We start from the raw sequence: 25,303 nt of genomic DNA, 5'->3' as shown, positions 1-25,303 counted from the left end.
CCTTTTCTCCCCCCCTCCCCCTTTTTTTCATCGTCCTTTCCAGCCTTTTAAATGTAAGGAAATAGTTTTGATATCGATTGTGAAAGAATCAAGGGGCTATAGAATTTCGTAGCATACCAGAATAATCTTCGGCCTTAGATTTGCCCTCCCTAGCCTCGTTTTTCAACTCGCTCTCAAAGATGTCAACAGCTACACTGGCCTCGACGAAATCCTCTAATTCTTCTGTTACTGTTTTCAACTTCTCCTTGACCGCTTCGGCGCCCTCGAACCCGACGATGTGTCGGGCCGGCGGGTTTTCATGACCACCAATAGCCGTCAGCGCATGTACCGTTTCCGCGACCAGGCGGTCGGTAGAAGAATTAGGTAGCTTCGGATACCTGTGCAAGATATCTGTCGCCGACTGCTCAATACTCGTGTCCGGATTTAGATTCAGCATGTTCGTCAACATATCCCGCACGCTTGGCGCCGGGTTGTTTTCACTATCGTAGCACGGCAGCGAGGGTGAGAAGATGATCTTATTAGTCAATGTCTGAATTTCTTTGTGTGGCTGCACAATGGTGACTTTGATGTTGAAGGGCGCCACCTCATAAGCAAGCGAATCACAAAACCCCTCGAGCGCCCACGTTGCCGCCGTGTACATTGACATGCCCGGGGTGCCAATGTGTCCGCCAATGCTCGTAAGAATGATGATGTGGCCAGTATGTTCGGCGCGTAGCATTGGAAGAGCGGCTTTGATGAAGTTCACTTGAGAGAAGAAGATAGTCTCGAATTGGTCGCGGACGAGATTCTGTGTCGCTAGCGATGTAGACAGCTCTTCGACTGTCCCGACGACAGCTAATTTACATTAGCATATATTGCGAGCAACATCTCCTAGTTCCATACTAAAGTAGCTCACCTTCAGACGTGCAGCACAGTAGTATGTCAATCCGGCCAAAGACATGCTTCGCCTCGGCCACGGCAGCACCGCACTGACTCATGATACGGCCATCGCAGCGTATGCTCCTGATACGGTCCTTCCACCCTTCTCTATCTTTCCGACTGCTCTTGCATTCGTTAACGAGCTCACGAAATTCAGCACTGCGATCTTCATGCTCGATCTCGTGCGGAGGTAGACAAGCGACGACGTAGTCACCGTGGCTAAGCAATTGCCTGATCAGACGCACCACCAGGGGCGAAAGAGAGGATGTCAGAAACCACGTTCGCGGGGAATTGTGCGTTGCTACGCTACTCATTAGTCGACGATAATAATGGACCAGGGGGCATGAGTGTCAGTGTCAATGCAGTTGCACGACCTCGCTAGTTCAATATGGAGATGGTATGGTGTCCTTGATGCTGTGGTGTTACTGTAGGGCAATTCCGAGAGGGGCAGAGTACGGGATGAATGGAGGGATAGTTGGATGGATAGCTGGATGGATGGATGCGGTCGGATGAATAGAGTAGCGGGAGACAAATGACAAGTCAATCTCGGCACTAGGAGAGCCACCTGGGGGAGTGACGCACGGAAGGATGCTGCAGGCACGGCATGCGAATGCCGCGCTGTGCCGGCCGAAGAGGACTCGGCGTGTTTCTTCTCGGACATTACTTTGCTTTTTCCTTCGGCGCGGTATTAATCGCAAGACGACTGGCAATCTTTCCCGTGTAGGCAGGTAGGTATCCCGTGCCTCAGGACCCTAGCAGGGCTAGCTGCGGTATCCGACGACTATTCGACGACGGAGGGGGCGGGTTCGCTGAGATATTACCTTGTACATGGCAGAATTGTGAAGAGAACTGGGAGTTGTCAAGGCGGTTATTAAGAGACCAGGAGATAGACAGTTAAGACGGCGGCGTTGTGTGGATGGAGCTGACTGCCGTCACGATTGCATTAAGTGAATGCGATTTTGGTCTTCCCCCCAGTCACCAGCAGCTTATATTATCCCTTGCTATGACCATGCACGCCCTATCTGTGATAATACACACAAAGCGTAAGACAACGCGAGGCGATCACCAATATATGCACATTTATTACAGCGGTTTCCAAGCGCGCAACCATCATATGGCGACGGAATGGGCCCTCCCAATCCATCTTCACCGAGGTCAACTACCCAGGCTAGGTTCCTTTGGCAACCGGCAGTTGAAAACGGCCCCAGCGTTACCAAGCGTACGTGGCCGTACCTAGAATACGGAAATGGGGCCGGGCCAAATAGTGGTAACCAAGGTCCGGATCTCCGCGTTTGGCGTCGAATAATTGAATGCGCTGCTCGCTAATATCTGAGTAAGTTGTTCGCATGACTGCTGCTTGTCCGGAATGAGCCAACCCGCCTGATAGATCCTCGGGCGCTCAGCCTCAAGTTGCATAGCGCGCCCGGACTTGAGGTGGTCTATCTTAGGCATGACTATGCGATGTACCTAAAGATTGATGCATTGCGAGATCTTGGTGAAGTTCCGAGTACCCGCCCGTTAATACTCACCCGAGGTCGAAGCTGTCAGGTGTTTGGATGTCGCAAAACAGACCGGTCTGACACGCTATTCAATACCTAGACTTGATCACCACGCCTACTTTACGGCACCCACAACACCAGAACGTCTGTTGTCTCAAGTAAATTAGCATATCTATAATACCTACTTGGTTATGAGGATTTGAGCATCATTCTTGACTGCGAGACGCCCCCAATAGTATCAAGATTAAGGATTCTGGACAAGTCTTAATAACCCATCACCTCTTCAATGATTTTTGAGGCGGCAATAGGAACGCGAAGTTCAGCGAGAGGCAAAAGTCCTAGTCAATCACAGAGGCCGAGAAGATATCCGGTGGCTCTAATCCTGTCAATGTCCATCATAAAGGCTAAAGGTCTTCACTTGATTTGATGTATCTGGTAGTGACGGTAATTATGGGGAAGCGCTGTTGGTTTGGATATCGTGAGACATGTTTACACAAACCCTCCAACGGTGGCTAGAGCTCTTATTACTTTCAGAAATTCTCCTTCCTATGAAGTCATTTCGTCTTTCAACCAAGCAGGAATCTCAGGGATACTCTCCCACCCATCGAGATACGACTCTTTAGCAACACCCTCACCGGGTGGCTTGGCATATATGGCCGAGATATACCACACTGTCTCGGTCGCACGTATCGTGCCTTGCAATGTCGGAATCACGGTTCGACTCTCAACGAGATTAGAGTTTGGATCAGCGTTGACGAGCATGGCCGCCCGATCCTTGCCTTCTCCCTGCGCATCTTTCGAAGCTGTCTGGTCCTGAGATTCCAACGCCCTGATACCTACAGCACCCTTTGAGACAGCAAACGCACCTGTGACACCGCTAGCCCACCCCTCTGGCGTAGCAAGGTCGTAGTTCCCAACGATTCGCGGCTGCGTTCCCTCACATTTCCCAGGGTCGTACAGGTCCAAGTAGCGGCCGTCGGGAGATCGGGCATTGGAGATCGCAAACGAGCCATCGGCTGTCTTGAGGGTGCGGGAGCCCGCGTTCTCAATCCTATGGGCGCGGAGATGCCAGTTTGGCGTCTCTTGTGATGGAGGAATGAGAGTGGTGCGGATCGTTACGTCGGGGAACGGCTTCCATATTGACACAAGCACGGGGGTATTTCGAGCTGCAGAATCACCGGAGGGACGATGCTCGAGCCCTACGTACACTGACAGCCGGCGCGTCTTCCAGTACTCACCACCATCATCTGAGAGACCAAGTTGCGAGGCCAGGGCATACTGTTCAAGCGTGAAGAGGCCTGGGGGTACAGAGTATGCGTATGCGCTGCTGTATGCGAAGGCACCGTATTTTGCGTGAGTACCCTTCATTGGATAGCTACAGGCCTGACCCGAGGATAGGAGCATGCAATGTCCCCCAAAATAGCTAAAGTCGACGTTAAATAAATTAACATGTCAGGTAATTAGGAACGGGAGGCATGATTACCTCATAATGTGGCCAGGGTGCTTCAGCGCCTTGATCTTGGGGATGACATCTCCGTGATACTCTTCCTCAGAGGTCCAGAAGGGGTGATCAGCTGGCACAGCGAGGCAAATGAAGGCTAAGCAGGCCCAATACTGTGGAACGACTTAGCTCTCTTGTTGATGGGATATTCAAGGTCGACTTACCGGACTCCCTGGGCTATTGTAATTCTCTGCCATCTACTCCTCGTTAACAAGGCAATGGACATCGTGCAGGAGCTAGAGGCATGCACTTACATACATATTCGGATATGAATACCCAATAGTCAAGGTACCGCTGGAACTCCAAATATCAGGCTGTGTCTGCCACCACCGTAAGTTCCGAAGCACGATACCCTTCACCATGCCCCAAGTCAGCGGTTCAGGGAGCTCGACTCCAGCGTATGCCAGCGCTCCCCAAAAAGAGACCATAGCGAACCGATAGCCCACACTTCGGCCAAAGGGTAAAGCGCGTCCTGTCCAAATAAATCAGAGGGTGTTCCGTGTCATACTAAAGCACCGACGACTCACCCTCCTTATCATAGTAGTGAACCAGGTCAAGGGCTGCCATTTGAGCACGTTTCTTGAATTCTTCGGCACGTTTCGGCTCATCGCCACCGGCCAGCTTCGCATATAATAGTTGTAAGAAATGGATTGCAAAGCTTGAGGAGTAGTAGTCCATTTCTATAAGCGACCCGTTAGAATCTAGAATAGGGTTTTTTTTTGTTTTTGTTTTTTAAGTTTTTGGAGCCACTCACGATGGATTCCTTCTGGTCCATCGTTAGACCAGCCATCTCCCCTGTAGAAGGTGTTCAGATGCTCAATATCGCTGTCTAGCCTCTCTTGAGAAAACTTCCCTCCATTCTTCTTGAGACCAAGGTTAGCGAAAACACGAAACCACAGCCAATTCGTATTAGGCATGCTATGACATTTTTGTTAGAAAATATACCAAACGCAGTAAACCATCATAAACCTACTTTTTCTCGTTGATAGAGTTACCCAACCACAGCTCGACATTTGTCCGTTCCTTCTCGTTCAAAGATTGCCATATCTCAGGAGCCACAGCCAGTGCATAACCTACGACCATATGAGCTGCCTGTGTCCTTTCATCTGTTGCATGAAAGACCTAAGAGCCATTACCTAGGGGACACATCTCAACCATCCTTTGGTCGTTATCACGCGGGTAACCCCAGAACTCGGGGCTTTCTGGGTCGGTTCCGGACTTGATGCCCTCAATCCACCATTTGGTGCCATGGTATTCGCCCCCACCATCGAGGAGACAAGCCAGACCCCAAAGAGGCCGACATATGCCTTCCACTTCCGACGCTGTCTGGTCGAATCTGACGGCTGTGGCGCCCGGACACCTGACCCGTGCTTTCAAAGGCGAGAAAAATGGTTCCAAGGGATCAAGCAGTGTGCGCAGCAACTCCTGTACGGATGCCCGATCGGTAATTTTCACTCTCGAGAAGGGGTGGACGCCATTGTATCCAAGGACAAGCCCACTTTGAGACCCCATAATGACCAACTACTAACACTGCGAGATCATAGATTTGTGGTCTAGATTTTTGAATACTAATGAAGCCAGAAGACAATAGAAAACTAATAACAGGGACACAATTGTGTAGTCAAGTATCTACAGTAAGACATAAGAAACCAACTTAATAGGCTCCAACACATTCATCCACGCGACAATGCATTGCTTGTGTAGGTAAAACTGCGTATAGAAATGAGGGGTGTTATACTAGTAGTGGGGGATGTGTTGGAGAGCTCGCGGCTAATATCATGGGAGGTTGAATTTGCCGATTCTGTTAGCTGTACGGCTTTCGGGATACATTATAGCGAGGCGGGCCTGAGGAACAAACCTTATAGTTGTTGAAGTACATTACCAACATGTTCAAACCGGCTCATGGTCCAAATATATCAAATCTGTCATGTTCGTCATCATAATCCCCTTCGCTTCTTATTGCCGTGTCATTCCAGCCTCTAAGCCCTCCCAAATTAACCATCGACTCCTCCCAAACTTAGTGGCTTATAGTATCATACAGAGAAACTAAGGTTTGGCGTTTCATATTGCTGCCGGTCAATGCTTGACTCTGGGAGGGTCATACAGATGCCAATCTCGCCGATGCGTCTCGTCGGAACGGGATACTGGTGGCATGGGAATAATTCCGGTTCGTCAGAATACCCGAAACGACACGACCATCAACCCTGAGACGCAGCCGCTCGTGAAGACGACAACGGTCAATACGACATCGAGTTCTGCTCATTCTAATGACTAGACTGTCGAGACTGGATGCTCGCTCGCCCACCTAGATCGGAGAAATGCCCAAGTAGGCAACCCGGAAGCTAGGGGAGTTCGAGATTATGAGTTATGAATAATGATGTTCACTACTACCTATTCACCTGTATTCACGTGGCGGCAAGATTACTCATCGCTCCAGGGATAATCCAAATTGCGGAGTGATTGGGGAAATGCGGGGGATCTTGGACTCTCCGCGGCCCAACTGTGCTATCTCCGAACCTACGAGGTAGAGATGATCTTCAGAGCATCTTAGAAAATCATCGGCACGATAAAGGGGCATAGATACTTTAATTTTCTACTTAAAGACTAGAGTATAAGAAATACTCACCTAGACTGGATTATGAAGAGTTACGTGTCAAAAGACAACTGGAAGATCTGGCTCGGACCAACCCCTGTATTGCACTACCTGAGCAGCAAGGTACATCGGCGTTCTGTATGTCCCGGGCCGATCATGTTGTGCGGTGAGACGCCGAGGCATTGAAATACTTGTGCTGCACAATCTCCAAGCTTATCATGAATTCAACAGTCATTCATTTCTGACACGCCATTGATTCCACCTCCAACTTCAGGTCCTCTGAGCCTATAAATACAACGAGATGGCTGCCGCAATTCCGCGAAAACTTTGGGAGCATCCCAATCCCCAAAGCACACAGCTATGGGATCTTATGCAATTCATCAATCAGAAATACAAATTGAATCTAACGGTGAGATTAAAACACCTAACGTCCAGCCCTGAATTTACCTGATTATCAATAGACATTCCAAGATGTGTACCAGTTCTCCGTGGACCGGCACACCATATTCTATGATGAGGTTTTCAAGCGGGCGAACCTCATCTATTCCGGCTCCTACAGTCGAGTAGTCGATGAGAACAAGCTTATTGATAGTGTCCCGCGTTGGTTTGAAGGTGTACATCTCAATTGGGCTGAGAACTTGCTCTGGTCGCGAGGTCCAAAGAATAAATCAACCTATAAAGGTACGAAAGGGAAAGAAGATGATAAGATTGCCTTGACCGAGGTTAGAGAAGGCGTTACTGAGCTAAGGCATGTCACCTGGGGAACTTTGAGGAGGTTGGCTGCGGATTACGCAGATGCGCTTTATAGTGCAGGTGTGAGACGTGGTGATCGAATCGTGATTGTCGCGGGAAACAGCATTGAGACACTAGTTATCTTTCTTGCCACGACCTGGCTGGGAGCTATTTTCAGCAGCAGTTCTACAGATATGGGCGTTCCAGGTATTCTGCAAAGGACTGTTCAGGTCAATCCAAAGGTACGTGGGCTCTTTTTTCTCTTCTTCGAAAATCTCAAACCAGCCTGACCAGGACAGTACATATTCATGGATGATGCTACGCTATATAATGGCAAAAGACTGGACCTACGCCAAAAGATGACAGAAATCGTCGATGGAATGAAGGACTGCAGTAATTTCCGTGGCTTGGTGTCCATACGTCGCTTCAACGATACCTTAGACATCACCGCTATTCCCAAGACGCAGACATTAGATGCGCTTCTCAACAACCGAAAGGGAATCAACGTCCCAATTCAAAAAATCCCATTTCACGAGCCCTTCCTCGTCTGCTACTCCTCGGGTACTACGGGCATTCCTAAGGCTATAGTGCACTCCGTCGGTGGCGTACTCTTGAATTTTGTAAAAGAGTATCGCCTCCACGAAGACGGAAAGGCGGATGCTGTTTCGCTACAGTATACCACGACGGGATGGATCATGTATCTGGCGAGCGTTGGCCAACTAATAGCTGGTGGCAGAGTTATTCTTTACGATGGTTCGCCTTTTCAGCCAGATCCGCAGACATTTATCAAGCTGGTTGGAAATCAGAAAGTAACACGGTTGGGAATCAGCCCCCGCTGGATGTACGAAATCGCTAAAGCTGGTATCTCCCCTAGGGAGATAACGGACCTATCAAACCTGAGAATGGTGGTCTCCACTGGAATGGTGCTCTCAAACCAGTTATTTGAATGGTTTTATGATAAAGGGTTCCCTAAAAACGTACAGCTGAACAACATTTCTGGCGGGACTGACATTGTAAGTGTTAATTTATTCCTGATTTATTTAATTCGCTAATGAGATCTTCTAGGCCGGTTGCTTCGCTCAAGGAAATCCCCTGACTCCGGTTTACGTCGGCGGCACTCAAGGTCCATCGCTTGGTGTTCGAGTAGAACTATACGACTCGCTATTACCGCCAGGACCTGGAAAGTCCGTTCCAGACGGAACACCGGGTGAACTTGTGGCAACGCAACCATTCCCCAATGTGCCTGTGTTTCTCTGGGGCGACAAGGAGCCCGCAGGCGCACCTGGCACGAAATTCCACTCGGCGTACTTCGCCCGATTTGATCACGTCTGGGCCCACGGAGACTTTTGCGTGTATCACCCAATAACCAAGAATCTGACATTCCTCGGCCGTGCGGACGGCGTGCTCAACCCCAGTGGCGTACGATTTGGATCTGCCGAGATTTATTCGGTCATCGAGCGTAATTTTGCTGACGAAGTCGCGGATTCTATCTGTGTTGGTCAGAGACGGCCGCAAGATAACGATGAAAGCGTGATGCTGTTTCTTCTGATGCGACCGGGCCACAAATTCAACCAGCAGCTAGTCAGGAACATCAAAGAGGCCATCAAGAAGGAGATGACTAAGCGACACGTACCCAAATATGTGTTCGAGACGCCCGAAATACCAGTAAGTGCCTTTGAGCAGCGGCGGTGTAGAAGAATACTGTAAAGCGGTGCTAATAGTAGTAATGTGTTCTAGACTACGGTTAACCTCAAAAAGGTTGAGCTCCCTGTGAAGCAGATCGTCTCCGGGCATATCATCAAACCTAGCGGTACTCTGCTCAACCCCCAAAGCTTGGACTATTATTACCAATTTGCCAAGGTCGAAGAGCTGGTCGCCCCGAAAGAGAGGCTCTAAGATTTACGGTGGTTTAGATATCGGCGCAGATATCGAACATAAGCTAGATAGGCCAGGGAGAATGCTCATAATTGTTAGGGCCTGTTTTTCTCTTTCCTATATACTAATTGGGGTCGGAATAGACTTCAGTGAAAGAAGCGTTTAGAATTCTTGTGTTGGAAGAACCGAATATCTTAAACATCCGTCCAGGTTGCTGAATTCTGTATGCTGAGCAATTGACCACTCCCGGGTTTCTATCATACGCTTTCTCTCTTCTGATGTTAGACTTGAAAAGAAAAATAAATCTATTCGTTGGGTATCGCCAAATTAGACCTGCTATGACAACAGCTAATGTCACCTCTATTATTTATACATTGAAGAAAGCCCTTTGCGGTTATGTCAGTGAATGGGATGTGGTTATCAACCAGCTCACATAATTATGCAGGAGTTGAGGTTCGCTCACGTGAATATGTCTGCAACAAAATACTGCTTCATTCCGAGCTTGGAAATTTCCCACCGTGTAGCCCATATCTCCAACCCATATACCCTATCACGCCCATGGCACTGCCGATGCCGACAGATCCTATAGTAGCAACCCAGCCTGCTGGGCGCTTGAGGAGTGCTGTTGCAGCGAGTCCCGCAAGCATTCCCCCATAACTCCAATCATCCGTCTCCAGCTGGCCCTTGCTCTCGAGCAATCGCCAGGAGCGATCTTTCCACTCGACCTCGTCTCTTCCCCACATCCGGCCGACGAGGCCGGCCGAGACAATGCCTATCGTCCACAGCGTGCTTTTGCCGACCGCCCGGAAAAACACTTGAGAACGGGGAGCTTCCAGTGTGTTTGGTACGGGGGCCTTGCGCATCTGCCGGAAAGCCTCCATACCAGCCCCGATGATTGCACCTGTGGTGATGGCCCGAGTTTCAACATGGGTTGTGAGAATAGTCCGGGCCAATGGTTGGTCCTCTGCGTATTCAGGATGAGGGAAGTATCGCGACATTGTGTGTCAGTAGACGCGAAGACCTTTTAAAACTGTGAGAGATTGGAGTCGAGTACTATAGGTTATTGTGAACTGTGGTAATTTGTTTAGCGGCGAGTAGCTTCAAAATCTTAATGTAGAAGAGCTAGAAATTGATACAGAATAGATAAAGATAACCTAGAACATACATAACTGGCTAAATAGTCGTATAATATTAAGTATAGATAGACATAGACAAAACTTATAGTCAGTTTCGTGAGGTCAGCTTTATACAACAAGAATTCACCAAACGGCAGTATTTTCCTCCGTTCCCTATTTCGCATTCGCTACTGTTGTCGCATTGTTCCTCGACGTGATATTCGGGAAGCTGGCTCGCCCATTTAGCGCACTGCTAGCGCAATGAAAGAGACGGAACAATTGTAATATCCGCCTGTCAATACCTATTTAGTCGGCCCTCAGATGATGACCCTCGTTCTGGTATGATCTGCCGAGAAAGCCGACAGGACCGTACTATGTGCATAGTAAGTGAGAAATGCTTGCTTGGTAATAGGAACATACCGATGCGACGTCTATCTTGTCTATGCTGACCTATTCGCACGATGATAGGAAGTTCAGCCAGGGATGGAGAATCACCCTGCTTGCCCTGTCTGATGACTCCCAGAATCTGCCCAGAGACAAGACGTATGCAGCTAGGGTCCCGCATCGTCCCCAGTTTTGACATCGGCCAGAATCGGCCAACCCACCAGACTGGTTGGCTCTCTTCGCTACCGGAACCCACAGATAGGTACGTGATGGTCATCAGACAGACAGCTGTCTCCTCTCACCACCTACGAAGTATCATACTTACTCTGACTGTACCTACCTACCTGAGGACATACTTCGTAGGTATGTGTCTACTACCTGGCAGTGTCCACGTGGCAAGGCGTGAATTACATGCTCCTTCGATGACTTGAAGACCTCGACTGAATAAGGATAGGTAGCCCAACGTCACCTCCTCTGCTCGATCAGTGGCTGTCGTGACAGCGTACCTGCGGGGAAATCCATACCTACTATGTACACAGTAATTACCTAGGTACATAGGTAGTGATCATAGGTATGCTGAAAGAGCCTTGATGAAACAATGACATGTTCAAGGAGTCGCTGCGGTGCTGAAGATCGAGACCCAATCAGACAGGTACAACAATCAATGACGAGTGGCACTGCAAACCGCTATCACGCTCCAGCAAACCCCAGTGCCTTACTGTTTTGAGACATCCACTACTACATACCTAGTAAGTGCTATATGTATAGTACATACTCTATGTATGCAGGTTTGGTAGCCCTGGTATCGGACTGTACCCAGGTAGTTACCTAAAGTACCTACAGGTAGGTCTTTTTAAGTTTTATCAAGTACTATAAGTACTGCCTACCACCGCCTAGAGCGCTGAGGTTAGGTACCTAAGGTACCTAACCTGGGTATGTAGGTACATACAAAACCTCGAAGGCAAGGTGGTACGCTGTAGACGCCAGTGGGTACTTGCCCTCTCTCTCCTCTACGGAGTAAGTAGGTACCTACCTACCTCCATTAAATAGGTACTTATTTAGCTGCATCCGTCGTACCAACTCTGTATACACCAACTCTGTGTACACCAACCCGTTATCATACGTAGTAGATGCAGGTGGTTAGGAGACATACTCTTAACATCTCAGCTACCCGGCATTTTACTAAGTGCCAGGAAGCTGTGGCTACGACTTGAGCAATCCCCTTCTATCTGCCTACTGGCCAACGTAAATACGCAGCAACAGAGATAAAGAGAAGAGCAAAATAACAACAATAACGGGAGAATAGAAACCGCCTGCCAGGTAGCCCTCTATAACGCGATTCCTCGACTGCCCCGGGATATCCTCTAGTTTAGCTGGACGACTACCGGTACGCTTGGCCCGCCTTAGGACATGACTCTAGCATCTCATTCCACATCATCACGCCCATTAAGCCGTCGAAGCTTTCAGCGCCAACATTCTGCGTGAACTGTGGTTATTTGCCCATCTTAAGTCGAACGAACGCCGCACCTTCACTCTTCTCGGCTGAGCATCTCAACTTCTCACCACGTCTCCACCGCTACCCATCGACATTTCTGCGGGAGTCCCGAGACTAGCCCGCAGACAACGAGGTCGAAGTGGCAGACCGAAACCCCCAATCTCCGGTATCCAATACCCCATCCGCCTCCAACCATCTATCTACTCCGCAGCCGCCTCGGAATCCTCCTGGCATAGTCCCTTCAGCCCCAACCTTTGCTCCCGTTTCGTCGAGCCGCCCCGACAGCCAACCTCGCGCCCGCCCCCTCGCCACTCCCCAACATCAACGGGACCAGCAATATCATAACCCATCCTCGGCACCACGACAAATTCTGGGAAGAAGGCGGCGAACTTCCGGCGCCGATAGCAACCACATCTTACTGAGCGCTCCGATCTCTGAATCGCCAGCCTCCGAGGTTACCTCGACAGGATCTCCTCCAACCAAACGTCGGCGGGCCGAGGTTACCATGTTGGCGGACGCAGACGACTCGGGAGCAGCTATTGGCAAATCACGGTCTTATACTAACGGTAAGCCCAGCCAACGGCCTCCGGCAGCTGGTACTACAAATGGAACCCATAAACTAAGTTCATCTAAAAATGGAACATCTAAACTGCGGAATGCTGAGAAATATTTTAATCATGATCGTGAGGAAGTCACAAGGATCCTTATACAGGCGCTTTCAGACATGGGGTACCACTCGGCAGCACAAAACGTCAGTGAATCCAGTGGCTATGAGCTTGAAAATCCAACAGTTGCTTCCTTCAGAACTGCTATCCTTGAGGGTGATTGGGTGGAGGCGGAAGAACTTCTTGATGTGACAGCACCGTCCGGGGAACCTGGGAGCTCCAATAACAGCGGGCTTGTGCTCGCTGCTGGTGCGGATCGAAATGTGATGAGATTTTGGATACGCCAGCAGAAATATCTCGAACTTCTGGAACGAAAAGAACATGATAAAGCATTGATGGTGCTCAGGCGTGAGCTTACGTCCCTTTATCAGGATACTCGTAAACTTCACTTCCTCTCGGCCTTGCTAATGTGTCCAACTAAGGAAGAACTACGGTCCAAGGCCGGCTGGGATGGGGCTAATGGGCGGTCGAGGCATACACTACTCTCAGAACTCTCAAGTGGGTTTTTTTATCTTCATATAAATAACAATGAGCTGTCTACGCGCGAACTAACCTTTGGCTTTCAGAATGTATATCTCCTTCGGTTATGCTTCCAGAGCATCGGCTAGCCGATCTGTTAGACCAGGTTAAGGAATCACAGATAACAAGCTGTGTTTGGCATTCACGTGGCGAAGCGCCGTCATTGTATTCTGATCATGTTTGCAATCGGCATGACTTCCCTACTGAGACAGTATTTGAACTTGATGATCATGCCGGAGAAGTATGGCATGTTGTTTTCTCCCACGACGGGACTAAATTAGCTAGCTGTGGCGGTGATAAGCAAGTTATCATTTGGGAGGTGCCGTCCTTCAAGATACTCCATTGTCTGAGCGATCATGGCGACGGGGTGGGCAACATTTCATGGAGTTGGGATGATTCAATGCTAGTTTCATGTTGTCGAGATCGGTATGCACGGTTGTGGGATGCCAAGGTAAGGGCTGCTTGTGTTCGCCTAGGTGTGATATTGACTAATTATATCTTAGACCGGGCAATGCCTTCGAGGATTATATCATTACCAAGAGCCTGTTAGCAGTTGTGTCTGGGCTCCTGATAACAAGTCTTTTGTTATAGGCTCACTGGACAAGGTTAGCAGTCTAGTCCAATGGAATCTTGCTGGGGAAAAAATTCACGACTGGAAAGGTCCTCAGCGCATAGAGGAATTAGCCTTATCCCCTGACGGACGTTGGCTTGTGGCAATGGACTGCGCGAAGCATATACACGTCTACAACTTCCAGACGAGAGAGTTTGAGTATAAGTTGGATTTAAAATCCAGGTTAACTTCTCTTAGCATCAGCGAGAATTCAAGATACCTCTTGGTCAACCAGACAAATGGTTACGCTCAGCTGGTGGATCTGGTTCTTCGAACGCCAGTACAGCATTATACGGGTCACACAGGCGGCGAATTCGTGATTAGGGCCTCACTGGGGGGTGCTCATGAAATGTTTGTGATATCTGGTAGTGAGGGTAAGTAGACGCAAAGCGCAAGGAAAGTACGCGGTTCGTTTAACTGACCAATATAGATGGCTATATAAATATCTGGAGTAAAGTTACGGCGCAATGTATCCAGAGATTGTCAGCCCACAGCCCCAGGTGTAATTCGGTTGCTTGGTGTCCGACAAACCCGCAGCTATTTGCGTCGTGCGGCGATGATGGCAAAATCAAAATGTATGTTTCCCATGTTCCGCCCCATCCTTTTGTTCTCGTCTTAGGCTCTGTTGCTGAAAAATCAATAGCTGGTCTAATGATACATGGAGGCGCAACCAACGGCAGCTGGCAACAACGAGTAGGGATTCAACTGCCTGATCAGGCTGTTGTCTCTACTTAACAGCCGATCATTCATCAATCTAACGACATATATTGCATAACAGCGTCAACTTGGCCACTGTTGTCGGTAGTATCACTATTATTCATTTGAAGCGTTCATGTTTTCGAGGCGCTTGCTGGAACACAAGCTCACCCCGTGCGGTAACGGGTTTTGCTAAGTTACATGGGCTGTGGCAAGTACAGGACTTTATTCATATGATAGATCAGGCGTTTAAAGGAGTTGTATACATAAGGCTTACCCCTAGGAATGTGCAGAACGTCTCCCCCCGTCATCATACATTATTATAAGGCACTTACACATTACATATCGGAGCATTCAAATGGATTCTTATCATCCTGGACATCAGCTTGGACTCATCTGCTTAACGTGGATTAGGCAACTAGATAGGGGCCTGACAACTTGTCATCGGCGTCGTCATCTCCAGCTTGTAACAGTAGGCATCCGTGTTACCGGTATTACCCAAAGTTAATACATGCATCCATCATAGGCCCAAAGGGGTTGAGTTGTCAGTCCCATCTTCCGATAATAAACACCTAGGTGACGTCGCCAGTGTGAACTTGACGCTTTTTCTCCTATCAATTGACTGAAGTAGCTACTGTTCTTGAATCTCTGAGTTCTGTCGAGGTGTTGTACATCCCTAGGTAGGTATGTACATAGTATGTATCGGCACCCAACGTCAAGGTGCATACCATGCTGTATTTAACTAGGGAGCATTACGTGTGCCCCGCTAGCACTGATACAGCTTGAAGCGTGGTGGCACCAGCCACCGCCGCATCTCATTGCTGCTACCTAAAAGGCTGGCCCACCAAAACGAGAACACAATGTGGCTTGTGGGTACCGACTGTTCGTAGGCACCTATGTACCTACCATAGGTAGCTGTACCCAAGATGTGCCTCACTTACATAGGTGAGTACCTACCTACCTCCTTCTAGGTAAGTAGAGGTACATAGGTAAGTAGGTCTCGGTAGGTGTAGAGAGCGGGAGGTAGGAGAGGTAGATAGGTAGGTAAGGGGCACATCAACTGAGCCACAGAAGTATCCCTGTCCCTTGGCACGCTATCATTTACGCTACGTACTTGGTTGTCAGGCGGTATGCCAGCAGATACACTCGAGAACTCCTGACTCTCGCTCAGCTTGCGATAGAAATAATATACACCAGAGTTTCCCGCAGATAGCTCTGCTTCTTGTCTTTCTTCACCGCTGTCTGTGACATACGCATACACATCCGTGGACTGTGTCCGCCTCTTTAATACCTTGTCGCACATACCGCACTCCGCCTTCTCCCTTGTCGAGGGACGTTAGATACCGTTGTTGCAGTCGAGCTGTGTGACGTTGCGCTTTTCGACGTTTCCACGCGAGCCCGTCAACCCTCTCCCTCCTTGTTAATCCTCGCCAGACGTCTACTATACTACGAGGAGAGCCACTGTTCTGCCACGTAAGAGGGAACGAAAAACGAAGATCTCATTCTTTCTCAAATTACCCTTGGGCGCAAGATATCAAAGATGGCCGATGTTACTAGCTCCTCGGGAGGCATCTCTGATCCTGCGTTGATTAAGTACGTCTTTTTATTGTCCAAATCTTCCATCCAGAACATCCCGACTGACCTGCATTTCAAGGCTTGTCAACAAGCTTCAGGATGTGTTCACAACAGTTGGCGTAAACAACCCTATCGATCTGCCACAGATTGTTGTCGTCGGTAGCCAGTCAAGTGGAAAGAGTTCGGTGCTTGAGAATATCGTTGGTCGAGATTTGTATGTTGCAATAACCTTAAAATCTCTCACGCTAGCTGGCATTACTCACACCACTTCGTCATAGCCTACCGCGAGGTTCTGGTATCGTAACGAGGCGTCCCCTTGTCCTGCAGCTGATCAACCGACCAGCGACATCGCAACCGAATGGGGCTGAAGAAGACATCGCTAATTCAAGCGACAAAGCTGCCAACCCCGACGAATGGGGCGAGTTTCTACATATCCCTGGTCAGAAATTCTACGATTTTAATAAGATTAGAGACGAGATCAGCCGAGAAACAGAGGCCAAGGTCGGTCGGAATGCAGGAATATCTCCGGCTCCCATCAACCTACGCGTTTATTCGCCAAACGTACTGACGCTGACCCTGGTTGACTTGCCGGGGTTGACTAGAGTGCCTGTTGGAGACCAACCTCGCGATATCGAGCGGCAGATCAGAGACATGATTCTTAAATACATTCAAAAATCGAACGCTATTATCCTCGCTGTTACCTCTGCCAACATCGATCTTGCCAATTCTGATGGCCTCAAACTCGCCAGAGATGTAGACCCAGAAGGTCAAAGGACGATTGGTGTCCTGACAAAAGTAGACTTGATGGATGAGGGCACTGATGTTGTTGACATTCTAGCTGGTCGTATAATTCCTTTACGATTAGGTTATGTCCCAGTTGTTAACAGGGGTCAACGTGATATTGACAATAAAAAGCTCATTTCTCAGGCCCTTGAGGCTGAAAAGGCGTTCTTTGAGAACCACAGAGCTTATCGCAATAAGAGCTCCTACTGCGGTACTCCATACCTAGCAAGGAAGCTAAATATGATCTTGATGATGCACATCAAGCAGACTTTACCAGATATCAAGGCAAGAATCTCGAGCTCGTTACAAAAATACTCTGCTGAGCTTGAAGGTTTGGGCCCTTCGATGCTAGGGAACAGTGCAAACGTTGTCCTCAACATTATAACCGAGTTCACCAAGGAGTGGCAGTCAGTCCTGGATGGTAATAACGGCGAGCTGTCCAGCTCTGAGTTGTCTGGCGGTGCACGAATCAGCTTCGTGTTCCACGAATTATACTCCAATGGAGTGAAGGCGGTTGATCCTTTCGATGTTAACAAGGATGTCGATATAAGGACAATATTGTACAACTCTTCCGGTTCTTCTCCTGCGCTTTTTGTAGGTACAGCCGCTTTCGAAGTTATTGTGAAGAAGGAGATCAAGCGGCTGGAGGACCCCAGCTTGAAGTGTGTGTCGCTCGTCTACGACGAGTTAGTCCGCATCTTAAACCAACTGCTATCTAAACAGCTCTATCGAAGGTACCCCGGTTTGAAGGAGAAATTGCACAGTACAGTCATTACTTTCTTCAAGAAGTCTATGGAGCCTACCAACAAACTTGTCAGGGATCTTGTTGCCATGGAAGCTTGCTATATCAACACTGGGCACCCTGACTTCCTCAATGGCCACAGAGCGATGGCAATGGTCAATGAGCGATACAATAGCGCGAAGCCTGTGCAAGTTGACCCAAAGACAGGCAAGCCCCTGCCTGCTTCAGCTACGCCCGCTCGGGCCGCCAGTCCCTCGTTGGATAGCAACCTAGATAACAACACTGGTTTCTTCGGCAGCTTTTTCGCCGCCAAAAACAAGAAGAAGGCCGCCGCGATGGAGGCACCACCTCCAATGCTCAAAGCATCTGGAACTCTCTCAGAACGGGAGAACATCGAGGTTGAAGTCATCAGTATGTTTGTGCAGTATATAATCATATGGCATTGCTAACGTGTCATGTAGAACTTCTGATCTCTTCCTATTTCAACATCGTCAAGAGAACTATGATCGATATGGTACCCAAAGCCATCATGCTCAACCTCGTTCAGTACGTTAACCAGTCAATTACGTAATTAAATTCTACCACTAACCTCTCTCAGGTATACCAAGGATGAAATGCAAAAGGAGTTACTTGAAGGCATGTACCGAGGCGACAACCCCGACGAGCTACTGAAGGAGAGCGACTACACTATTCGGCGGCGGAAAGAATGCCAACAAATGGTCGAGTCACTTGGCAAGGCCAGCGAGATTGTTGGTCAAGTACAGTAGAGTTGCAATATGTGAACTGATTTCAAAACACGACCTACCCCGTTCGTCACGATATAGATACTCGTTACGGAAGAGGACGTAGCCCAACGCCAAATCGTCTTCAGGAAAAGCGAGGGAGGACAAGATTCGGTGAATTGATGCCCACAAAGGGGAATTTGTATGTAGAGGGCAAGGGCCAACTGAGCGCAAGCCCGAGGGGTACTTACGGCGCCGCGTACTGCAATCTGTTGTCCTTTAGAGTGGCAATATCTACTCTCTCGCCTCTGACACCCCATCTTAGACTTTTGCACAGGGAAGAGAACAGTTATCCATAACGACGAACACAAGCAATATTTAAGCTGCAATCAGACTCAGAATACCATATTTAATATTACAAGATTCGTTGCTGACGTGTACTTGACATCTGTGAATTCCTCACCCTATGATAGATACCTAGCGTTACATGTTCATCTTATGCAATCCTTTCGGTTTCAAAGCCGGTTGTAGTAGCATGTGTATAAGTGACTCTCTCAAATATGCTCCTACTCGAGGCGAATAATATCGCATCCATACAAAAGCACAACCCATACTGTCGTCGTCATCATTCGTTATCATTAGCTCATCACGGACTACAACTTCATTTTTGATTTCAATACCAAACCTCCCTTCTCCACATCGAAATCCCGCCCTTTGGAGAACCCATACCACATCTTCAACGCCTCCTCGCCACCTTCGCCCAGCCTTAGTGGAGAGGGTGAGTACCCGCTGCCTGGGACACCGGCACCCTGGCCCTGCAGACTCTGGTCCGTAGCTTTCTCGTCCACGGCGAGACATGGCGTCTCACGCAGCGCAACGGCCGGGCGCTGGTCACCTTCGCGGGCGGAATCGTTCTGGAGCTCACTGTACTCGAGAACGGGCAGACAGCAGGCGTCCGTGCCGTTGAAAATTTCCTCCCATTCGCCTCGCGTCTTGGACTTGAACACTTTCTCGAAGGTGGAGCGCATCTCGGGCCACGTCGCGCGATCCTCTCGCGTCCTTTCCCATCCCTTGTGCATTAGTCCGAGGCCTTTGACGAGCGCGGCGTAGAATTGCGGCTCGAGCGCCCCGACGGACATGTACTTGCCGTCCCGCGTCTCGTACGTGTCATAATACGGACAACCGCCGTCTAGCAGGTTCTCGCCGCGCGGGCCGTTGCCCACGGGCGTTTTGCGCGCGAGACGGGGGAAGGTGGCGAGGTAGTTGGCGCCATCCACCATGTTTGCATCAACGATTTGGCCCTTGCCTGTGCGCTGACGTGCGATCAGAGCCATGAGGATCCCGTGGAACAACGTCGCGCCGCCACCGGCGAAGTCGGCGACAAGGTTGATGGGGGCGTAGGGTTTGTCGCCAGCGCGGCCGAGGAGAGACAATACGCCCGATACGGCAAGATAATTGATGTCGTGGCCCGCCATTGCAGAGTACTTGCCTTCTCGTCTGAACCCCGTCATACGCCCGTAGACTAGCTGGGGGCTGATCTGTAAAAGGACGTCCGGTCCCAGACCAAGCCTTTCCAGAACGCCGGGACGGAAAGGGTCAATGATCACATCGGCAGTTTTAACTAACTCCTTAATCAAGCCCACGCCGCTTTCCGATTTCAAATCAACGGCTATGGAGGACTTGTGACGGGTTAGAAAGTCGGTTCCTGGCGGTGCCTCGACGCCTGGCGTATGTGTCTTCCCTGGGATTGCGCGATCTATACGCAAGACATTGGCACCACCATCTGCAAGCAGTAGGCCGACGTAAGGGCCTTATACTCATATTAGCTTTTCCATCTTAAAGATGTAGTTTGGGACTGAATATTCCCACCGGGAGCAAGTCCGGCGAACTCTAGGACTTTCAGTCCTTTGAGCGGTGGTGGGCCAACCATCCTAGAATATCTGGCACTGACGCCGAATTGATAATGACCAAGATGACTCGAACTCTACATATATGTCGGCCGCATATTCTATAAAGAAGAGACGGCGAAAGGCGTAAACAGCTTCGAGAATGTCGGTTTCTAGTGTAAACTACACAGCTCAACAGGTTGGACGGTGCAGAAGGAACCGAGGCACGACTTTGCCAAGGTACCGGTCCAGGAATAATCTGGGGTTGATCCCTCAAGGTGGGGGTTTATGGTAAGACACCAAGGATAGACCGTGCACAGTGTGAAAGATGTAATATGGCCATAAATAGGGGCTTCGCACGGTAGGGTGGTGTGCTGTAGTCTTAGACATGTCTTTGATATTATTTCTTTTTCTTTGAATTGGTTGTAGTATCGGTCATCACGAGGCCGGCTCGCACAAATGAGTCTCTTGCCGCCTGGTTTATGAGTGCGAACCTTCGCGGGCCTAGCTTCTGTCCTCCGTACCACCGCGTAACCACGACCATTACGTCCCACAAGTCCATCAGTTGCATCAGGTGTAACAGCCGGGACCCGGCGGCTGTCTCTCCATCGTCGTTACAATCTTGGAATGCCGTGTTGTTTGGGCCTCTAATGCGCCAAGCCGTGATGTTGTGTGTCGCAGCCCGGACTTTCTTGTCCGACGCCAGGAGATGTTGAAGAAACGATTCTGCTTCTGTCGTGGAGGCCACTGCTGCGCAGCGTGCCACGAATGTCGACTTCATCTCTACCACGGGGTCGGATACGATCCAAGGCGGTTCCTTTGACAGAATCTGTTCTTCCGTGTGACCATTGCTCCTGGAAGCATCACTCTCGACGTGTTCGCTGGAGTCGATGTTGGGTTGTCCTTGCTCGGGTGCTTGCTCTCCCAGAAGCCTGGCAAGCTCTTCAATGGCGTCAAACAGGCAAACGGACCCAGGCTCGAATACATTCCCGAGAGCCTGACAAAATAGAGCCAGCTCCCGAGCTGCATCTCCCTTCTTCCCGCCCTGGCCAGTGCTGTTAGTACCAACCACTGTTGGCGGTGCTGCTGGGTAGTCAGATGGGAATTCAACACGGATAGACGACGACTCGCCCGGCGGTGTGAGGATATAGGTGGCACTATCAGTTGCCGATGGTACTAGGCATCCTTCGCCATATATGGAATTGATAGCTTCAATTTCATCTCGTAGCTCATCCGACATGTTTGCAGTCGGTACTCAAGGCCCTCCCACAGCTCTCCTGAAGCCCTTCTTACTCCCGGTATACCTAGGAGGGCGTGTTGTCAATTGGGAATAGTACCTAGGGAATGATAACACCTGCTACTTATAGATGCCCGTGCCAATAATACCAACGATAGTTATACATCCAATGCATGAAGCTCGGTTATCTAGCTTGGGATCTACCAGGTGCCGGGTAGAAATGCCCTGCGAGACCCGATAGCTTCCAAAGTCGTTCCAAAGCGTGTAGCTGACCTAAGCTTTCCCCCACTTGTGTCTGGCAGCGCCCAAGAACTGATTGATAACGATAAGGCTGCATGCGGGCGGGTATTTCCAGCGCTAGACTAGCGGCCTCAGGCGGGCAGAGGGCCGCAGAAGGATGAGAACCTGGAATGTACAATCCATGCATGTCCACGATACTTTTGCACCTTGTAAAGTTGTACCCCCGACTCTGACCCGACCCTCAAAAAATTGCCTTAAGACCTGCTCCTCTGCCCCTCCATCGCGCCGACATCCTTACATGTACTGCATGTAGATACAGAGGTCCTGTTGTCGTTCCTGTAGCTCCGGCCTCCGGTCATCGATCTCCCTACCCGGTACCTACCTAGGTACCTACTTGCTTATCTGCTTACATAGTAGTAGGTAGTACCTACCTTCCATTTCTCTCACCTAGCCTGGCCGGCGTTTTCGATTTCTACTTTAGATCTTGGAAGCCCAGAAGACGTTACACTTGGTGCCCGGCTGCTTGTTGAACCTGTCAACACTATACCCGACTTTATATCGCATAATTCCATCGTATTTTCCATAGACGAGCATCTAAGTCGTACAATTATCCGCCATCATGACTTCCGCGGCGGAGCAGGCCGTAGCCTTGAAAAATGAAGGCAATGAAGCCTTCAAGGCGCACAATTGGCCCAAGGCTGCTGAGCTCTACACCAAAGCCATTGAACTGAACGACAAAGAGGCAACCTTTTATACAAACAGAGCACAAGTATGTGTGACCGGCTCTTCAATGCCAGCCTTGTTACTGCTGGAGGTCGCGTGACTGACTTTGGGCAACTCTAGACGTATATCAAGCAGGAAGCATTTGGCTACGCTATCGCGGATGCCACCAAAGCGATCGAACTGAACCCTAAATTTGTAAAGGTACGATCAACTCTAGCAGTTGTCAATACGGGCAACGTCTTAATGACTTTCATGCTTATATAGGCATACTTTCGCCGCGCCGTTTGTTATGCCGCCATCGCCAAACCCAAAGACGCAGTTAAAGACTTTAAGAAGTGCGTTGAGCTCGATCCAAAGAATAATGATGCCAAAATCAAGCTTGCAGAATCTCAAAAGATTGTGCGACAAATGAATTTTTATGCCGCTATTGACGTTGGAGATGAACCATCTGCCGCCGAAGGTCTCGATCTCGATTCGATCGCTATTGAACCCGATTACGACGGAGTGCGACTTGGAGACGAAATGACACAGGAATTCATTGACGACATGATTGAGCGCTTCAAAAATGGCAAGAAAATTCACAAGAAATACGTCTACCAGATTGTAATTGCCACCAAGAGAATTGTTTATGATGAGCCGACTATGGTCGAGATGAAAATACCCGACGACGTCAAGCTAACAGTCTGTGGTGATACACATGGTAAGTCAGTCTGCTTCTACGTGGTAACCAAGCTGACTGATGGCATAGGTCAATATTATGATCTGATGGAGCTCTTCAGGCTGAACGGGCGGCCTTCTGATAAGCACTACTACCTCTTTAACGGTGATTTTGTAGATCGAGGATCATGGTCCACAGAGATCGCTCTTCTTCTATATGCTTACAAGTGGCTGCGTCCTCACGGCATGTTCTTGAACCGAGGCAACCACGAGACGGACGACATGAACAAGGTTTACGGTTTCGAAGGAGAGTGCAAGGCGAAATACAACGACCGGTATGAGAGACCTCTGTATCATAGGCTTTTGCATTTTGCTAACTGAAACCAGGGTGTTCAAATTATTCTCTGAGAGCTTCTCGGCATTGCCGTTGGCTACGCTCATTGGCTCCAAGTACCTAGTTTTACATGGAGGCCTATTTTCAGATGATAACGTAACTCTTGATGACATCCGCAAGCTAAACAGACACAGCCAGAGACAGCCGGGTCAGTCCGGGCTCATGATGGAGATGCTATGGACAGACCCACAAACTGCGCCTGGCAGAGGCCCCAGCAAGAGAGGTGTCGGCATGCAGTTTGGTCCCGACGTGACCAAGAGATTCTGCGACAAGAACGGTTTGGATGCCATCATCCGAAGCCACGAAGTACGCATGGATGGTTATGAGGAAGAACACGATGGAAAGTGTATCACAGGTGCGTAGGAACCCCCTATCTTCACTCCTGATCTGCCTGCTGACCACTTCGCGTGCAGTGTTCTCAGCACCCAAATACTGCGACCAGACAGAAAATAGAGGCGCTTATATCAATATTGGCCCCGATTACAAGCTTAATTTCCACCAATTTGACGCCGTTGAACATCCTCCAATCCGCCCAATGGGTTTGTAATACCTTATCCCCTGGTCCTTTCGCTGTTAGCTAACAACCTGTGCAGCGTACGCCAATAATTCTTTCGGGAGTATGATGTAGATGGCATGGTAGACGTTTACTTATCGGACAATAATCTGTACAGGTTTATGGCATGGGAAGGGATCTTGCATATGTGACAGTTTGGTGGTTACATAGCCTGGCGTTTTAGAGAAAGGACTGGACAGCGAGACACATATATCATAGCATGCAAAGACATGTTACTTACATAGAAAACATGGAGAACAGTCTATTGAATGATCAACGCTTAGTGTTTCTCCCAGATCAGACTCAGCCAGTCCAAAGTCTCTGCTCGTCCTGCTGTCCCACTAAGGCACCTAACCAATCAGAGCAGCCTCTGATCAGAAGTGTAGAGTGAACCCCATCTTGTGTAGTGCCCTGCCAGGCTGTGATGGCCGCTGCAAATGCCCCAAGGTCGTCTCTGGGTAATCTCAACCAGCAGCTCCGTCCCTCGACTTTGAGTATATCCAAAGGTATTGCCATGCCAGTAACGCCAAGGGATTGTTTCAGCGCAGAGGTGCAGTATGATTTGACTTGGAGAGCATCAAGGTCCCCTGTCTTTGACAACCCGTCACTAAGGAGCTCCAGATGTGCATAGGAGTAGGGTGGTCTCTTGACAACAGAAGTGACAAGTACATGAGACTTGGTTACTTTTGGCGCAGTTGATATGGATTTTTCGGCATCAGTGGCCATGGTGCCTTTTTATTGTTGGTGTGTGGTGTTGTGATTCTAGGTTATGAGAATGAACAGCTTTAAAGTACTTAATTAACTACATAGTGGGTATTTAAGTAAGTACCTATATAGGTAGGTACATATGTACCTTATAATGTGATATTGAGACTGCTGAGGTACCTAAGTACATATAGGTACACAAGTACCTAAGACCCCTGCTGCATCAGCTTCATCCCACTATATGGCTTTAATGCATATATTCGTGGCTGTCAAAGGGCGCTTGGGGGTATCATGGTACCTGAGTGTACCATTGTAAATGCTCACAAAACTCACATGCACAAAGTACCTAGATACATACAGCTACTCAAGCCATCTGAGCACCTTCCACTTTGTGCTTTTTAAGTGTGACTCACTTCCAAGTTGGGAACTCTAGGCAATCACCTGACGCCACAGATGCACTTAGTCAGTCCTCGCTTAGAACGAT

General features: G+C 49.2%; 10 protein-coding genes across 10 annotated transcripts; 4 read left to right on the top strand and 6 right to left on the bottom strand.

The window, feature by feature from the left end:
• Positions 1–88: 88 nt before the first annotated feature.
• On the bottom strand, positions 89–1,232 carry F5B22DRAFT_642360 (uncharacterized protein; the record flags this gene model as incomplete). The annotated part of the gene is made up of 2 exons (XM_047978111.1): positions 89–834; positions 896–1,232. The coding sequence occupies 2 exons, from the start codon at positions 1,230–1,232 to the stop codon at positions 89–91; spliced, it is 1,083 nt and encodes a 360-aa protein (XP_047834705.1).
• Positions 1,233–2,963: 1,731 nt separating this feature from the next.
• F5B22DRAFT_633476 (uncharacterized protein) lies at positions 2,964–5,430 on the bottom strand (the record flags this gene model as incomplete). Its single annotated transcript, XM_047976834.1, has 8 exons — positions 2,964–3,840; positions 3,901–4,031; positions 4,083–4,115; positions 4,173–4,390; positions 4,446–4,598; positions 4,673–4,836; positions 4,892–4,991; positions 5,055–5,430. The coding sequence occupies 8 exons, from the start codon at positions 5,428–5,430 to the stop codon at positions 2,964–2,966; spliced, it is 2,052 nt and encodes a 683-aa protein (XP_047834704.1).
• A 747-nt stretch (positions 5,431–6,177) lies between these two features.
• Positions 6,178–9,268, top strand: F5B22DRAFT_334613 (uncharacterized protein). The gene is made up of 5 exons (XM_047970839.1): positions 6,178–6,920; positions 6,973–7,485; positions 7,543–8,256; positions 8,309–8,908; positions 8,981–9,268. Exons 1-5 carry the CDS (start codon positions 6,813–6,815, stop codon positions 9,137–9,139), a joined length of 2,094 nt encoding a protein of 697 aa, XP_047834703.1. The 5' UTR covers positions 6,178–6,812; the 3' UTR covers positions 9,140–9,268.
• Positions 9,269–9,421: 153 nt separating this feature from the next.
• Positions 9,422–10,408, bottom strand: F5B22DRAFT_589510 (uncharacterized protein). Its single transcript, XM_047973748.1, has one exon. It carries the CDS (start codon positions 10,114–10,116, stop codon positions 9,610–9,612), a length of 507 nt encoding a protein of 168 aa, XP_047834702.1. The 5' UTR covers positions 10,117–10,408; the 3' UTR covers positions 9,422–9,609.
• Positions 10,409–10,607: 199 nt separating this feature from the next.
• On the top strand, positions 10,608–14,619 carry F5B22DRAFT_633474 (WD40-repeat-containing domain protein; the record flags this gene model as incomplete). The annotated part of the gene is made up of 7 exons (XM_047976833.1): positions 10,608–10,620; positions 11,368–11,397; positions 12,238–13,275; positions 13,344–13,747; positions 13,800–14,280; positions 14,337–14,481; positions 14,550–14,619. 7 exons carry the CDS (start codon positions 10,608–10,610, stop codon positions 14,617–14,619), a joined length of 2,181 nt encoding a protein of 726 aa, XP_047834701.1.
• Positions 14,620–15,741: 1,122 nt separating this feature from the next.
• Positions 15,742–18,860, top strand: F5B22DRAFT_589502 (vacuolar protein sorting-associated protein). Its single transcript, XM_047973747.1, has 5 exons — positions 15,742–16,195; positions 16,257–16,391; positions 16,456–18,113; positions 18,164–18,248; positions 18,301–18,860. Exons 1-5 carry the CDS (start codon positions 16,143–16,145, stop codon positions 18,467–18,469), a joined length of 2,100 nt encoding a protein of 699 aa, XP_047834700.1. The 5' UTR covers positions 15,742–16,142; the 3' UTR covers positions 18,470–18,860.
• Positions 18,861–18,910: 50 nt separating this feature from the next.
• Positions 18,911–20,532, bottom strand: F5B22DRAFT_334431 (CoA-transferase family III domain-containing protein). Its single transcript, XM_047970838.1, has 2 exons — positions 20,294–20,532; positions 18,911–20,234 (listed from the first exon to the last, which is right to left on the bottom strand). The coding sequence occupies exons 1-2, from the start codon at positions 20,352–20,354 to the stop codon at positions 19,078–19,080; spliced, it is 1,218 nt and encodes a 405-aa protein (XP_047834699.1). The 5' UTR covers positions 20,355–20,532; the 3' UTR covers positions 18,911–19,077.
• Positions 20,324–21,641, bottom strand: F5B22DRAFT_334410 (RWD repeat domain-containing protein). Its single transcript, XM_047970837.1, has one exon. The coding sequence runs from the start codon at positions 21,548–21,550 to the stop codon at positions 20,711–20,713; it is 840 nt and encodes a 279-aa protein (XP_047834698.1). The 5' UTR covers positions 21,551–21,641; the 3' UTR covers positions 20,324–20,710.
• A 612-nt stretch (positions 21,642–22,253) lies between these two features.
• F5B22DRAFT_334371 (protein phosphatase 5) lies at positions 22,254–24,303 on the top strand. The gene is made up of 7 exons (XM_047970833.1): positions 22,254–22,556; positions 22,631–22,711; positions 22,775–23,210; positions 23,259–23,502; positions 23,555–23,916; positions 23,975–24,100; positions 24,155–24,303. The coding sequence occupies exons 1-7, from the start codon at positions 22,407–22,409 to the stop codon at positions 24,187–24,189; spliced, it is 1,434 nt and encodes a 477-aa protein (XP_047834697.1). The 5' UTR covers positions 22,254–22,406; the 3' UTR covers positions 24,190–24,303.
• Positions 24,172–24,909, bottom strand: F5B22DRAFT_334382 (uncharacterized protein). The gene has a single exon (XM_047970835.1). The coding sequence runs from the start codon at positions 24,838–24,840 to the stop codon at positions 24,418–24,420; it is 423 nt and encodes a 140-aa protein (XP_047834696.1). The 5' UTR covers positions 24,841–24,909; the 3' UTR covers positions 24,172–24,417.
• Positions 24,910–25,303: the final 394 nt, after the last annotated feature.

This window comes from Xylaria bambusicola (genome assembly GCF_022495145.1).
Source record: "Xylaria bambusicola strain CBS 139988 unplaced genomic scaffold F5B22scaffold_4, whole genome shotgun sequence".
In the NCBI taxonomy this organism is placed as follows: Eukaryota; Fungi; Ascomycota; class Sordariomycetes; order Xylariales; family Xylariaceae; genus Xylaria; species Xylaria bambusicola.
The sequence above is the reverse complement of the archived record's forward strand: the minus strand, read 5'-3'. Positions and strand labels throughout refer to the sequence as shown.